Genomic DNA, 12871 nt, shown 5'->3' on the forward strand with positions numbered 1-12871 from the left:
GTGGTGGTGGTAAGGCTGATTGCGTTTCCCGTGGTGAAGTAGAGGGGACCGGGCGCAGGGAGAGACTCTAGCAATTGGGACAGAAGGCAAACAGCTTGACCCAGGGCCGGGATGGCGTAGCAGTAACAGGGAAGACAAGATGCGGCCAGAGGGAGAAATTGGCGTTAAGGAAAACGAGCGTCGAGAGATCACGCCCAAAGCCGCGTGTGGGCGCTTCGAAACGGGAGAAGTTGAGCGGAGGGTGGGTGGTAGCACCACCAGCAGCAGCAGCAGTGGTGGTTGGAATGGGAGCGGTGAGGACGGCGTCAGAGCTTGGAATGCCTCCTGGAGCTGCAGGCGGAACAGATTGGGCATTCACAAGGCGCTGGCGGGAGAGACAGGACGGCCGTCGCGAGGTGCTGAGATGCGATTCTGCTTCCGTTTCGTTCGTCCGCCAGCTTCGCGCATCAAACTTTCTCGTCGCGCCGAACGCGGAAAACTTTGCCCTGTTTGCACTGCCACGTGACAGGCAGTTTTGACGACGACGACGACGACGAAGAAGAAGATGATGATGGTGATGACAGTCGTACATTTAGATGAACGCTTGAGGGGAAGAATGGATAACTAGGTAGTGGTATTTGTACTATGTATTATGTGCATGTATGGACACACAAGGCAATCAACCGGTGTAGTTAGTTAATTTACCATCCCAGCATCATCGCTATTCCCCCAGTCTTTGGTCACAATCATGACCAGCAAGGTCTTGCAGGCTACCCTACAGCCTGGCCAATGCCCTCCCTGCCGCACAGCCTAGGGTCCAACGTTTCGGAGGTGTAGGCTATATGTCAGTCTCACACGCGACCAGTGGCGCTGTTTCAGGCTAAATAGCCGCTGCCCAACCAGAAGTTCATACCGTCCTCCTCATGGGGCCAGCTTCCGCTCCAACAATGATCAGTAATGAAACAAGCATGGCGGAAAACAATCAGCAACTCAAACCACCTTTGACCCACTTGATGAAAGAAGAGTCCAAAGAAAATTGCCTGATTGAGCAAAACACACAAAAACAAGCCACCTGGTGCTTGTACTGTCAGACATAGGCCTTCCGTCATCTCTTCTCTGCAATATCAAACTTTGATTTTTTTTTTTTTTTTTTTTTTTTTTTTTCCCACCATAATTGATTGGTAGATAATTATCTCCTTCTCTTTCCCCCCTCTTTTCCATGCAGGGATGTTTAAGCTAGGACCATGGTCTCTCAGATATATCGGACTTCCCCAAACTAGAGATGGAGAAACAGCTCTTTTCGGCACACGTCTGCTTTAGAGCTACTACGATTCTTGACAGAACAGGAGCATGCATGGCACTATTTTGTGTTCATCCAGTCATGACGCCCATACCTCCCGGTGCCATTCCCTCTGTGCCATGCATCGGCTGGGTTGCCTGTGGCATCAAGTGGGGCACATTCTGCACTTGCATTTGACGTGGCTGCGGTGGTACCTGCGCCGTAGCCTTGGCTGCCTCGGGGAAGAGCTCATTCAACTGCGCATATATCGCGTTCAGACCGGGCATGCTCGGTGGTGGAGTCATGATGGCAGGTGCCAGAGGTGCTGCCACGCCGGACTTCTTGGCTCGGTCAGCGATGGTGGCGAGGTATGCCAGATTCGCCTGTAAGCGCCGCATGCAGTCGACGTATTCCTGGGTTGACTTGCCACCGGGCTTCGCGGCCTGCGGACCGGAGTTTTGAGACTGCGCGACCGCTGGGTCGGCGGGAGAGTGGGCACGTGACTGTTCCTGAGTGGACGGATTGGCCGGTTGGTTCGAGCCTCCTGTCTTCCCGGCGGACTGGAGGTTTACAACTTCCTGCAACAGAGCAGAATTGATATCCAGCAGAGTCGTGACGCGAGCCTTCTCTCGCGCAGCCATGGCGGCCTGCGCGGCCTGTGCTGCTTGTGTCTGCTGAGGCGGGTGGGGAGAGGGAGAGGACTGCAGATGGGAGGGTGTGGGAGTTTGGGCCTGCATCTGGCCGGCGAGGTGGGCAGGCCGCGTAGGAGTTGTAAATACTGGCCTAGACGCACTAGCGGTAGTCATTGCCGGAGGTTGGACAAACGAAGCGGTGCCATTATTAAGGGCATTGGTGCTGTGAGGCGTCTGGGGCAAAGAGGTCTGGCCTAATACAGTGGGCACCCCCGGATGGGAGAACGCGGGCTGGGAGAAACCTGGGTGGTGAGGGACTGTTTGTGCAGCAGGAAGGCGGACAGCCATGGTCAGTAGGTCGAAATGTGACACAGTCAAAGACGATGATTATAAAAAGGAATTTTTGAGAAAGAAAAAGAAGAGGAGCAGCAGGAAGGACAAGGGGGGAAAGAAAAAAGAAAAAGTACGCGAGAGAAAAGAGAGAGTTAGAGAGAAGAGTGAGAGAACTCGACCCCGATCCTCGTGGTCTTGGGATGACGAGGACGACAGGCACATGCTCCAAGGAGAGTTCATCTGTTCTTGAGTAATACGAAGTCGCAAGAAAAGGCGGACAAGAAGGAAGGGAAAACTTGCATGACCCAGCCAATAGAGGACGGCAGATCACGATGGAGTCAGGAAACAGGACCTGGCAGGATATTTAAAAATAAAAATAAAAAATAAAGCAAATAAAAAGATTTGACTTACGATTAGCAGACGCATGATGGGGTAGCGGCGCCGGGGACATCATCATGGCTCCACCCACGCCGGCATGTGGTGGAACAGCACCGACGACATGCGGGAAGGGATGTTGCTGCTGCTGAGGCTGCTGAGGTTGCGGTTGAGGTGGTTGCTGGTGCTGGTGCTGGTGCTGGTGCTGGTGCTGGTGCTGTTGTTGCGGCTGGTGCTGCTGGTGGATCTGGGGCGGGAGGGTCTCCTGGGCGTACAGGTTGGGGTTCGGGTAGAAGGACATCGACTGAACAGGCTGCGGGGCGATGTGCTGAGGCTGTTGATGCTGTTGATGCTGTTGATGCTGTTGAGGCTGTTGATGCTGCTGATGCTGGTGCTGCTGGTGGTGCTGATGCTGGTGTTGGAGGTGAATGGGATGATAGCCGGGAGGATTTGAAGCGGCGGGCAACTGCTGGGGGAAGGGCTGTGGGTAGGGGATCGGTGGTTGGTTCATTATAATATTATTCGTCGAGGCCACTCGAACCCGCGGAAATTATAAGATTTAAACCAGGGAGAGACGAGGGCGACGGGTTGAGCGATGGCATCTGATGGAGAACCCCGGATTTGCTGCTGCATTCGATTTGTGGGCGCGAAGGGGGAGAGTCGGGCGGGAAGCGCGTGGCGTGTCTTGTCGGGACAACCTTGTCGCTCGACGGGGGATGGATCCGTCACGGGCTCGGCAAAAAAAGGCAAAATTTTGGTTCTTTAAAAAAAAGGTCCTGCTCTGCGAAGGCTTCACGGGTCCTGACAGGGGCTTTTTTTCTTTTTTTTTTTTTTTTTTTTTTTTTTTTTTTTTTTTCAGTTGAATTAATTTATTAGCTTGCTGCTGCCTCCTGCGGTGAATGACAGCAAATCACAATCTTCTTCTTAGTCTCTTCAACGCGGGAAGAGAAGGGGGAAAAAAAAAAAAATTTTTTAAATAAAAAAAATTTAAATAAAAAAATAAAATCAAAATCGTACGGAGGGCGTAATTACAGGTATTGTTATTAGATAATCTCCGCAATTCGCCAAGATGATTGGCTACAGGGGTTGTATCGGGATCACACCCATGCGTATCGTGATGACAAGACGACTCCAGCGACATCGAGAATATTAGAGCAGACATCGGAAGCAGCCAGAGCGGCAGAGAAGGCATCCGGATGCACCGAGACTCTTCCGTCCATACAGAGCTACCCGTCGTCCAGCCTCGAGCATACAAATCTGGTCTACGGCCGGGACAAGAGGTCCGCCGGGATTCCAGGCTAGACACCCCATTCGCAGCACGACGTGCAGTAGCGGCAGCCCACAATTGCTAGGCAAGCGTGGCGGATCAGCGAATGAAGGCGTCTCGAACGCAGCGCTCGGCTGGCCACCAACCCTGCCGCCGGGATGCAGTCGAGCTGACAGCCGTTGCCGCGTTTGAGACAGGAGAAGGACGCACAGGACGCTACCAGAATAAAAGGCCGGCGGACTCCCCCTGGCAAAGCTTTAATAAGTAGCCGCTTCCATTCCATGTAATTCTTTTCTCTTCTTTTCTTCTTCTGCTTCTTCTTCTTCGTCTTCTTCGTCTTCTTCCTCTTTCTTCGCTTCGTGGTCCCCGTCCTTATCTTGGTCCTTTTTAAATCATCCTGCTGTTTGCACTGTTTTAGCACTGTTTTAGCACTCAACTATATACTTTACTAATCACGGGGGGGAACAACTGAATTCCCGGCGCTAGTACCGATCCGGCACTGCGGGGAGAGCAGCTTCGCGGCGAGGAGACAGCACGCGAGTGGAGAGGGGAGAAAGAGGGAAAAAAAAAGGAGAGAGACACAGAGAGAGAGTGTGTGTGTGTGTTAGGAAGATTGAGAGATAATCTCGCATCCCGGCATGCGTCTTGCAACGTGAACTCTTCCCTGAAACACAGACTGTCGGATCGCCCCAGCTGCCTCGGCGCTGGCCCTTGTGTGCGATGTGAACAGCCTATGGAGAACGCTGAACCGACTGTCGCCCGCTCTGTATCATGGCCGCGCAGCGGCCTCTAGGGTGAGATTCCCCTTGGACTGCCAATCTGCTGAGAGACAAAATGTGAACAGAGTTGGAGTTGGGGGAAGAAACGGAACAGAACGGGGGGACTATCATGCTGACTTCTCCGCAGGCCAAAGCCATCGGATTCTTCCTCCTTCGGGATCCCTCCCACGGCCCCGCCGCCACCCCCTTCGAATCCACCAAAACCGGCAAAGGGCCCTAGCACACGGAGAGCGTTGAGCTGCCTGCCGTGTCGGCGCCATAAACTCAAATGTGACCGCCAGGTTCCGTGCCACTCGTGCACCCGTTACCGCAGAGAGGACCTCTGTCGCAAGCATCCTGCCCCCTCCTCCCTCCTCGAGGGGGTCCGCGGCGGCCCAAAGGCGCCCACCAATGCGATCGCCGCCGTCTCGGACGCCTCCTCCTCTTCCCCTTCCTCCTCTGCCCAGGACGCCACTCCTTACTCCAATCCAACGTCCAAACCCGGTACAGCTTCCGTCGTCCGGCCCGAGACAACCCTCAATCCTCCTCCCTCGACCACCATCAGGGACGCAGGCACAACTGCTTCACTGCCTCTCGGAAACACTCTGTCTCTGAGGACTTCAACAAGCCAAAACAGCGATGTCGTTCTGAGGGTCGCCGGCACTTCGACCGCCCCCCGTACCCTTCCCATCCTTCTTTCGGCCGTTCAGGGCCTTAATTCCCAGGCTGAAGTGGCTTCATTTTGGAAATCGGAGCTCACTGCCTCTTTACCCAGCAAGTACCAGTGTGACTTGCTAACCATGTATTACCTCGAGCATATCAATTGGGTCTTTCATTTCCTTCACTCCCCCTCTTTCCAAGATGAATACGCCGCATTCTGGAACACCAAAGTTCAGGATATAAATTTAATATGGTTGTCCTTCCTATACTCCATCATATCCTGTAGCGCAATCTTTTTGCCCCTTGACGCTGCCCAGAACGCCGGGTTTCCAGGAAGAAGCCTCCGGAACAAATCCCATGAATGGTATTCAGCCTCCCGCCAGGCTCTCCATGCTGGCGGCTTTGAAGCTCGACCTACTGTTACTCAGCTCTTGACGTTTCTGATCACCCAGCTCTATTGGTTAGCCACAAAAAATGTCGAAGCATTGAATTCGTTGAGTGACACCCCCCCCCCCCCCCCCCCCCCCCCTCTTTTTTTTGTTCATGCAAGAATGTATTGTCCGTCTTTGCTGACAACCTTTCTAGCCATCTCGGCCAAGCTGTGAGGAATGCCCAGGCACTAGGTCTCGACAGGGATGTTCCCGGTAAAAACTATATCGACACAGAGCTAAGACGGCGTATTTGGTGGGAACTCTTCAACTGCGACATGTATGTGGGGTGAAAAAGAAACAATAAAAAAGAAATTAAAAAAAAATACAATAAAATTCTAAAGGCACACAGCCTTGGCTAGCCGTTCTGATTTTACTAACAATCTGCATAGCTTCCAATCAATGTGCCTCGGCAGGGCTCCCCTGATAAGTACCAGCCCTTCCAAAGTTCCCTTCCCGGCCCACTGCAATGATGACGACATCACCGAGACCTCGATCAAGCCCAGACCGATGGAAGAGCCGACTGACACCACCGCAAACATCCTTCGTGCCGAAGCCTTCATGATATTTGAAAAGCTGTACAACACCGACGTCGATCTCCTCAGCTCCTATGAATATGTCAAATCCGTTGATGATGAAATCGCAGACCTCGTTTCCAAATTTCCTTGGTACTTCCAGATCGGGCCAAACCGAGAGTGTGCTATTCTAGGCGATCACCTCGAATTCATCACCTGGCAGCATCATATGATCAACAGCTGTATATGCATGCAACGTATCCGCATGAATAGACCCTTCATCCACACCCGAACGGGAAATTCCTGGGAAGTTTGTGTCAAGGCTGCCAATGACGTCCTCGCCGTGTATAGCAACCTCCGCAACCGCAACGTGGACGAATTCCGCAAATCCCAAAAGTTTCTCATCCAAGGATACCAGACTTTCTCAGCTGCAGTATCTCTAGCGGGGTTCTTGCTCGTAGAACGGGCGTTTCCCGCAGATAATATTCGGAAAGACATCGAGATGATAATTGCGGATCTCGCATACACCGACGCCAATATATCAATTGCGGTGGATGGAAGGAAGGTCCTTATCAAAATGCTGGAAATGCATGATCGCCGTGGCCTCCGTGAACCCCTGGATCCTGAGACTGTGATTTCTGAGATCGCCACGGTATTTGGAGGCGAACAGTCCACAAGAAAGTACCTAAAACGATGTGATATCGGATACGTCCTCAACGACGAGCCGGCAACAACAGGTCCGACTGCGGCGGCGGTGCCGGTCTCCACAACGAGGCCTGTCGACCAGACCGTCAGTGACCACGCTATCGCCGCAACCCACCCACAGGCAAGCATGGCCCACATGATATCGATGGGCACGCTTCCTGAGTACAGAGATCCATATTACAATATGCCCGAAACGATCCAATTTACGTTCGATGATAATTATATGAACTGGGACGTCATGCTGCAGCACATGTCGTATTATCAACAGTAACGGCCTGCACATGATTCTTGTTCTGTTCGGCCTTGTTGACCCTTACATACCATATCGTTGGGGTGTATTACAGATGGCTAGTTGGATGCGTACTTTATTCATCCTCTTGGAATAGAAGTCGGCTTCTCCTTGAATATTTTGGAAATGGAGTTATACGATTATGCCCCTCTGTAGAGTCGGGGGAACGACCTTTACACATTCTCCTTTTCCCGGTCCATCTCAATCTCAAAATCCCGTCAGCTTTGGGCGTCGATCATTTGGATCCTCAACGTGCCCGAATCGAACTCGAATTGCCAACGGCGTATCTAACCGCCATCCGCGCTTTTGACCACCGTCCATTGGCTCTTACATATCGCCTATCCCCGATCGATCCAAACCGGTTAAATTCGCTTCTTGGGCTGGACTTTCGGAGACGAAATAGCCCGTATATCTAGACATGTGTCTGAGCGAGCGCCAATCCTTCGCGGCGTCAAGAGAAATCACCTTATACCATTCGAGAATAGCAGAAGGCCCTAGTGGATCAGCCCGGCGCCCTCCGTGCCTTCATCTCATCGATCCATTTCCGGCTCTTCGGCACAGGCACGACATTTATCTTCACCAAGCCATCCACAATCTCCACCTTTCCTCCACTTCCACTCAACACTTCCAACAGACTCATGTTCTTCCCAACGCGAATCAAACCGCCGGTCACCGTTTCCATGAAGCAATCCACACTGTCCACGCCATATTCCGCCTTTTCATCCCATGGTAAGGGAAATATATACTCCAGGTGGTCACGCACGCACTGCGTCTCCTCGAAATTTTTAATGAAGTCACTCTGCGCGTGCATGGGATACAGTAGCACACAGGGCACCACCAGCGTACTTTTCGGTGACAGCGGGTCAGGCGAGAGATGCATGTTCGCGTCGTCTAGGTCTGGCGGCTGTTTGGTTTCGCGGACTTTGATGTTCCTGGCGCGTAGGGCTGTAGCTAGGGTAACTTTAACACGCTTTTCACGCTCTGCCTCAGCACGCTTCTTAGCGGCGAGAGCGTCGAGGGCAGCTTTCCGAGCGGAGATTTGCTCTGCGGTATGGAGAAGGGATTTGTTTGTGGGATCAAGGGCGAGGCCACGGTTTGCGGCGTCTTGGGCTTCTAGTATTTTGTCGAGGGTGAAAAGGGCGCGGGCGGAGCGGTAGTAGGCCTTAATGTTTTCAGGGTTAATTTTGAGTGCTGCGGCGCAATCGAGGATGCAGGACCGGTAGTTTTCTATATATATTTGGCCCGGTCAGTAATTTTCTATTTAAGAGCGAATACGGACAGACGAAGAGAGGTTGGGAACAAAAATGGATAAAAAAGGTTTCTTTTTCGTCCCATCTAACCCTGTAAACACAGCACATTAAAAAAAAAAAAAAAAGGCAACAGGAAAACACAGAGCACTCACTCATCTCCAAATTACACAACGCCCTATTGACCAACACCTTCTCCTCCGTTTCCCTCATCCTTTTCCGGTCTCCGTCCACATCCTCACTGACATCCCACTTCCCCTCCCCTTTATCCCTCACCGTCGCCAACGCCTTCCCATAGAACTCCCGCGCGTCACTCCACTTCTTCTCCCTCGCCAGCTCATTGCCCGTCTCGCGGAATCCCTCGGCAACCTGCAGCTGCGTGCCCTCATTCTGCAGCGCGCGAATCGCCTCGATGAACGTGTTCTCCTCCCCCGCGCTGTCCTGGAGCGCCTGCTCGACGTCCGTCATGAACAGCGGGGTCTGGTTCATCATGGAGAGGATCTCGTCGGCGGTGTGGGATTTCACGGAGGCCATTGCTGGAGGGAGGGCGGGAGCAGTGGATGTGGTTGGGTCATCGTTGGGTGCGATGGGCTTGATGCCGAAGGGGGTCTCGGGAATAGTAGTAGAGCTGGATGCGGGTTTAGCGTCATTGAGGGAGAGGGATTCGTTGAAGTCGTCGGGGAGCTCTTCGATGCGCGCCATAGCTGCGACTGTGCTGATTTCTCCCCTCCTTTTAGCTGGCAGAATGGAAGGTGAAGGTGAAAGGATGGCGGGGGTGTTTTCTTGTTTCTTTTTTTTTTTTGGGGTGCTTTTCTTTTTCCCCGCGCTGTCTCGGGAAAGGGTTGTATGGAGGCAAACACAGCAAACATTCACGCCATCAAACACGTTCGGATTAAGCTTATTTCGCGAGCCGCAGCCCAAAAGTCTATAGAGCAGCCGTCCTAAGGCGCGCATTGTCCGATTCACAATGGCATGGAGCTGGCCATGTGGACTTTCAATCTATTTAAGGGTCATCTCTGCGACAGAACAAAGGACTCCAACAAAGCATTGTTCAACGGGGCAGTGTTTTACACGGCAGCACTTCCCGTTAAATACAGCACCATAGGGAGCATCCCTAGTTTCACTGAGGGAGGACAAGGCCATTTCCTGAGCAGAGTTTGGACAGGCTTCATCTATGTATTTCACGGTCATCGTGGGGCTACTTCTTTATCCTGCCGGAGCTCATAAGGCGTGGTCCCAACCGCAGTCGGGATACCATGGACTGCAACGACACTTTTAAAGCCGAAAAGTAAGCCACCTTGATCTTTCTTTTTTTTTGCCCATGCGTATTCCGCTCTATTAAATCAAAACGGAAACCTCAAATCACTCTCCAATCTCCTATATCATGGCCAACAACGCTACTGAAAGTTCCGACCTTGGAGACACTCAACAAAGTCCTCAGACACGCGGCGCTCTCTCCCTGACCGGCATAGAAAACGTTTCATCCAGTGAAAAATCCGCCCGCATCGCCGCCTTGGTCAGTGACATCTACGCTTCCATCATCTTCATATCCAGGCATGTCAAGGCCGGTACGCTGTCCAACCACCACTGCAAGCCTCTATACGAGCTAGTCAGCAACATTTTGATCGTTGAAAGGAAAGAGAAGCGCAAAATATTGCGGGAGCTGAAAAGGCAGGATTCTAGGATAGAACGGACAGCGAGACGCCATCAGAGGGATATCAAGAAACTGTTGGAGCTGGCGAAAAGTGGGATCGTGCATTTGCGCCGCAAGGCGGAGAGATTGCAGATGGAGTTGGATGAATTGAAGGGGAAGAGGAAGGTCAGCCTCGGACATATCGAGAAAAATCTATCTAAAAAGCTTAACCTTGGGAACAAGCTGGACACGGCGGACGAGACTGTGGAACAAGAAATCCATGCAGAGGGCAAGGAGGCCAATCCGTCTTGCAGAAATGAGTTAAAGGTGGATGGCACTGGGAAAAAACTCCCTGCTTGACAAAATCGCTGGTTCTTTAAGGGTATGGCGAGAATGATATCAATTTTCACTCACCTAAAAAAAAAAAAAAAGCCTCCCATCTTGTCAATAAAATGCGATATCCTAAGAATCGCTACAATGAGGAGTTTAATCGCTTCCAATATTTTCTTCCTTTCTCCCCTTCGTGCTGCTGCTCTGGGAGCATGGATTCTGCAACATGTCAGCAGGCGACCAGCTTCATATTTCATGCTCTGAAAGAAAGGCCCGATGAGTGCCGTGGTCCCGAGTATTATTATCGCAACTAAAATTGATATTTCGCTGGCATTAGCCAAGTGGATGCAAAACCCGGTTAACCTGCCATGCATGCGATCATGTTCAGGGGAGGCCTCTGTTGTTTAATGAAACGGGATTTGACTGCGTGGAGCAGGCCATGCGAGATAGCCCGGCGGCTTGATACCCTGTATTTTCAAAGGGGTTTAGTTTATCGTGATATGGGCCAGAGTCGAGACCACGCTCTTCAAGTGGTGAGTCGACTAAACCGAGGCATTGTGATCGAAATACGGAGTTTATCCATTTCTTGCTGCTGATGGCATGAATCGTTGGTTCCTGGCTCCAAAACAGTTGCCCATCCAGCCTCATGCCTGCCGCTGCCCCATGTCTGTCCTGTTAACAAGATATGAGAACAAGCAACACCTTACAGAGTACACTACGAATAAACAACAAAAAAAGCGATATTTTTGTCGTCGACAAAAAAATTCGCCTGCGACAAACCGTGATTCGGCCGCAAAAATTGCCGCCGGTTTGACTAGCCTGTACTTATTACATAACCAAGCTGGCAAAGGGAGACGATTCCGGCGGCAACTCGCTGTTGAGGTAAGATTTGATTTGGCTGACCGGAGCGAAAAATCATCGTCGAAAATTCTCCGTAGAGGCCTTGAGGACCCGGCGGGTGGTAGCGGATGAGCCTCGGCCCAAGAGAGAGTTTGGAGCCTCCCGGTGTTTGCCAGCAAAGTGACGACAGTGGATCTCAATTTTCGTGAGGAAGCGTTTCTTGCAGGCACATCATGTGAAATTTGCCATCCAGTTGCAGAATAACACGGAACGGACATCTTTTGCTGTATTAATATTCCCTTTCCTTGTGCTTTGCTGTTGTATACGAAATTTTCTAGGGATAGGATTATCAGCACCAGTCAAATTTGTACCCTTTCCAGATATCAACTCCTTTCAACGTCTGATTTCTGAGAATAATTTGTCCAAACATGAGTAAACCAGGCGACTTCAACGCCGTCCGCAAGGACATTATCGCACAGATGAAACAGCCAGGTTATGACGATGGCAGTGCTGGTCCAGTTTTCGTCCGCCTTGCATGGTAAGGCTCTCATCTCCAGTTCTCCAGTTTTCTGGGAAGCCAGCATGTGCTTACTGGTTTTTTGTAAAAATTTTTTTTGAAGGCACTCCGCTGGCACATACGACAAGCAGACCGACACCGGCGGTTCCAATGGCGCAGGCATGAGATACGAGAAAGAAGGCGGCGACCCAGCCAACGCAGGCCTCCAATTCGGACGGGCATTCCTCGAACCCGTCAAGAAAAAACACCCATGGATCACATATTCAGACCTCTGGACGCTCGCAGGCGTCACGGCGATCAAGGAAATGGACGGACCCGAGGTCCAATGGCAGCCCGGACGAACCGACTTTGTAGATGACTCCAAGGTACCGCCGCGCGGACGCCTACCGGACGCGACGCAAGGAAGCGATCATCTTCGCCACATCTTCTACCGAATGGGCTTCAACGATCAGGAGATCGTGGCTCTCTCCGGAGCACACAACCTAGGCCGCACGCATGCCGACCGCAGCGGCTTCGAGGGCCCGTGGGTGAACAACCCCATCCGCTTCTCGAACCAATATTTCAGACTCCTCAAGAACCTGGAATGGAAGCCAACGACGTTGCCCAGCGGTGTCAAGCAGTTTACCTATGTGGACCCTGATATTCCCGAGGACGAGAAGGAGGAGCCTCTGATGATGCTTCCAACCGACATGTGCCTGCTCTCCGACCCGGAATTTTCGAAGTGGGTGGACCGATATGCCGACGACAAGGAGCTCTTCTATGAACACTTCGCCCAGGCGTTTGCCAAGCTGTTGGAGCTGGGTATCAAGCGAGATGCCAGTGGGAAGATCATCAATACAGATAACGAGAAGGGAGGATACATCTCTGCGCCAAAGAAGAGCGACACCCCCACAGGACCGCCGAGAAGCTCGAAAAAGGGCGCTGCGAGCCAAGTCAGGGCTCGTCTTTGAGCTGTTTTGTGTTGAGTTTCGTTGTAAAGTGCTGCCGGTGGCTGCTGTTTTGTTGAATCCGGACTTTGTTTGGAGAGAGAGATATCCACCTTTCTTTAATACTTGTGTATAATAATAGAACTAGAATGGGCCAG

The 12871-nt window shown here is 51.8% G+C and overlaps 6 protein-coding genes across 6 annotated transcripts; 4 read left to right on the plus strand and 2 right to left on the minus strand.

The window, feature by feature from the left end:
- Window positions 1-595: 595 nt before the first annotated feature.
- On the minus strand, window positions 596-3246 carry D8B26_000630 (uncharacterized protein). Its single transcript, XM_003071003.2, has 2 exons — window positions 2635-3246; window positions 596-2207 (listed from the first exon to the last, which is right to left on the minus strand). The coding sequence occupies exons 1-2, from the start codon at window positions 3107-3109 to the stop codon at window positions 1351-1353; spliced, it is 1332 nt and encodes a 443-aa protein (XP_003071049.2). The 5' UTR covers window positions 3110-3246; the 3' UTR covers window positions 596-1350.
- A 1390-nt stretch (window positions 3247-4636) lies between these two features.
- D8B26_000631 (uncharacterized protein) lies at window positions 4637-7202 on the plus strand (the record flags this gene model as incomplete). The annotated part of the gene is made up of 4 exons (XM_066123292.1): window positions 4637-4659; window positions 4772-5743; window positions 5869-5991; window positions 6104-7202. The coding sequence occupies 4 exons, from the start codon at window positions 4637-4639 to the stop codon at window positions 7200-7202; spliced, it is 2217 nt and encodes a 738-aa protein (XP_065979366.1).
- Window positions 7203-7309: 107 nt separating this feature from the next.
- D8B26_000632 (uncharacterized protein) lies at window positions 7310-9169 on the minus strand (the record flags this gene model as incomplete). Its single annotated transcript, XM_003071005.2, has 2 exons — window positions 7310-8447; window positions 8623-9169. The coding sequence occupies 2 exons, from the start codon at window positions 9167-9169 to the stop codon at window positions 7723-7725; spliced, it is 1272 nt and encodes a 423-aa protein (XP_003071051.2). The 3' UTR covers window positions 7310-7722.
- A 492-nt stretch (window positions 9170-9661) lies between these two features.
- Window positions 9662-10460, plus strand: D8B26_000633 (uncharacterized protein; the record flags this gene model as incomplete). Its single annotated transcript, XM_003071006.2, has 1 exon — window positions 9662-10460. The coding sequence occupies exon 1, from the start codon at window positions 9852-9854 to the stop codon at window positions 10458-10460; it is 609 nt and encodes a 202-aa protein (XP_003071052.2). The 5' UTR covers window positions 9662-9851.
- A 570-nt stretch (window positions 10461-11030) lies between these two features.
- D8B26_000634 (uncharacterized protein) lies at window positions 11031-11402 on the plus strand (the record flags this gene model as incomplete). The annotated part of the gene is made up of 1 exon (XM_066123293.1): window positions 11031-11402. One exon carries the CDS (start codon window positions 11031-11033, stop codon window positions 11400-11402), a length of 372 nt encoding a protein of 123 aa, XP_065979367.1.
- Window positions 11403-11698: 296 nt separating this feature from the next.
- Window positions 11699-12737, plus strand: D8B26_000635 (uncharacterized protein; the record flags this gene model as incomplete). The annotated part of the gene is made up of 2 exons (XM_003071007.2): window positions 11699-11808; window positions 11891-12737. 2 exons carry the CDS (start codon window positions 11699-11701, stop codon window positions 12735-12737), a joined length of 957 nt encoding a protein of 318 aa, XP_003071053.1.
- Window positions 12738-12871: the final 134 nt, after the last annotated feature.

Source organism: Coccidioides posadasii, chromosome 1, assembly GCF_018416015.2.
Source record: "Coccidioides posadasii str. Silveira chromosome 1, complete sequence".
In the NCBI taxonomy this organism is placed as follows: Eukaryota; Fungi; Ascomycota; class Eurotiomycetes; order Onygenales; family Onygenaceae; genus Coccidioides; species Coccidioides posadasii.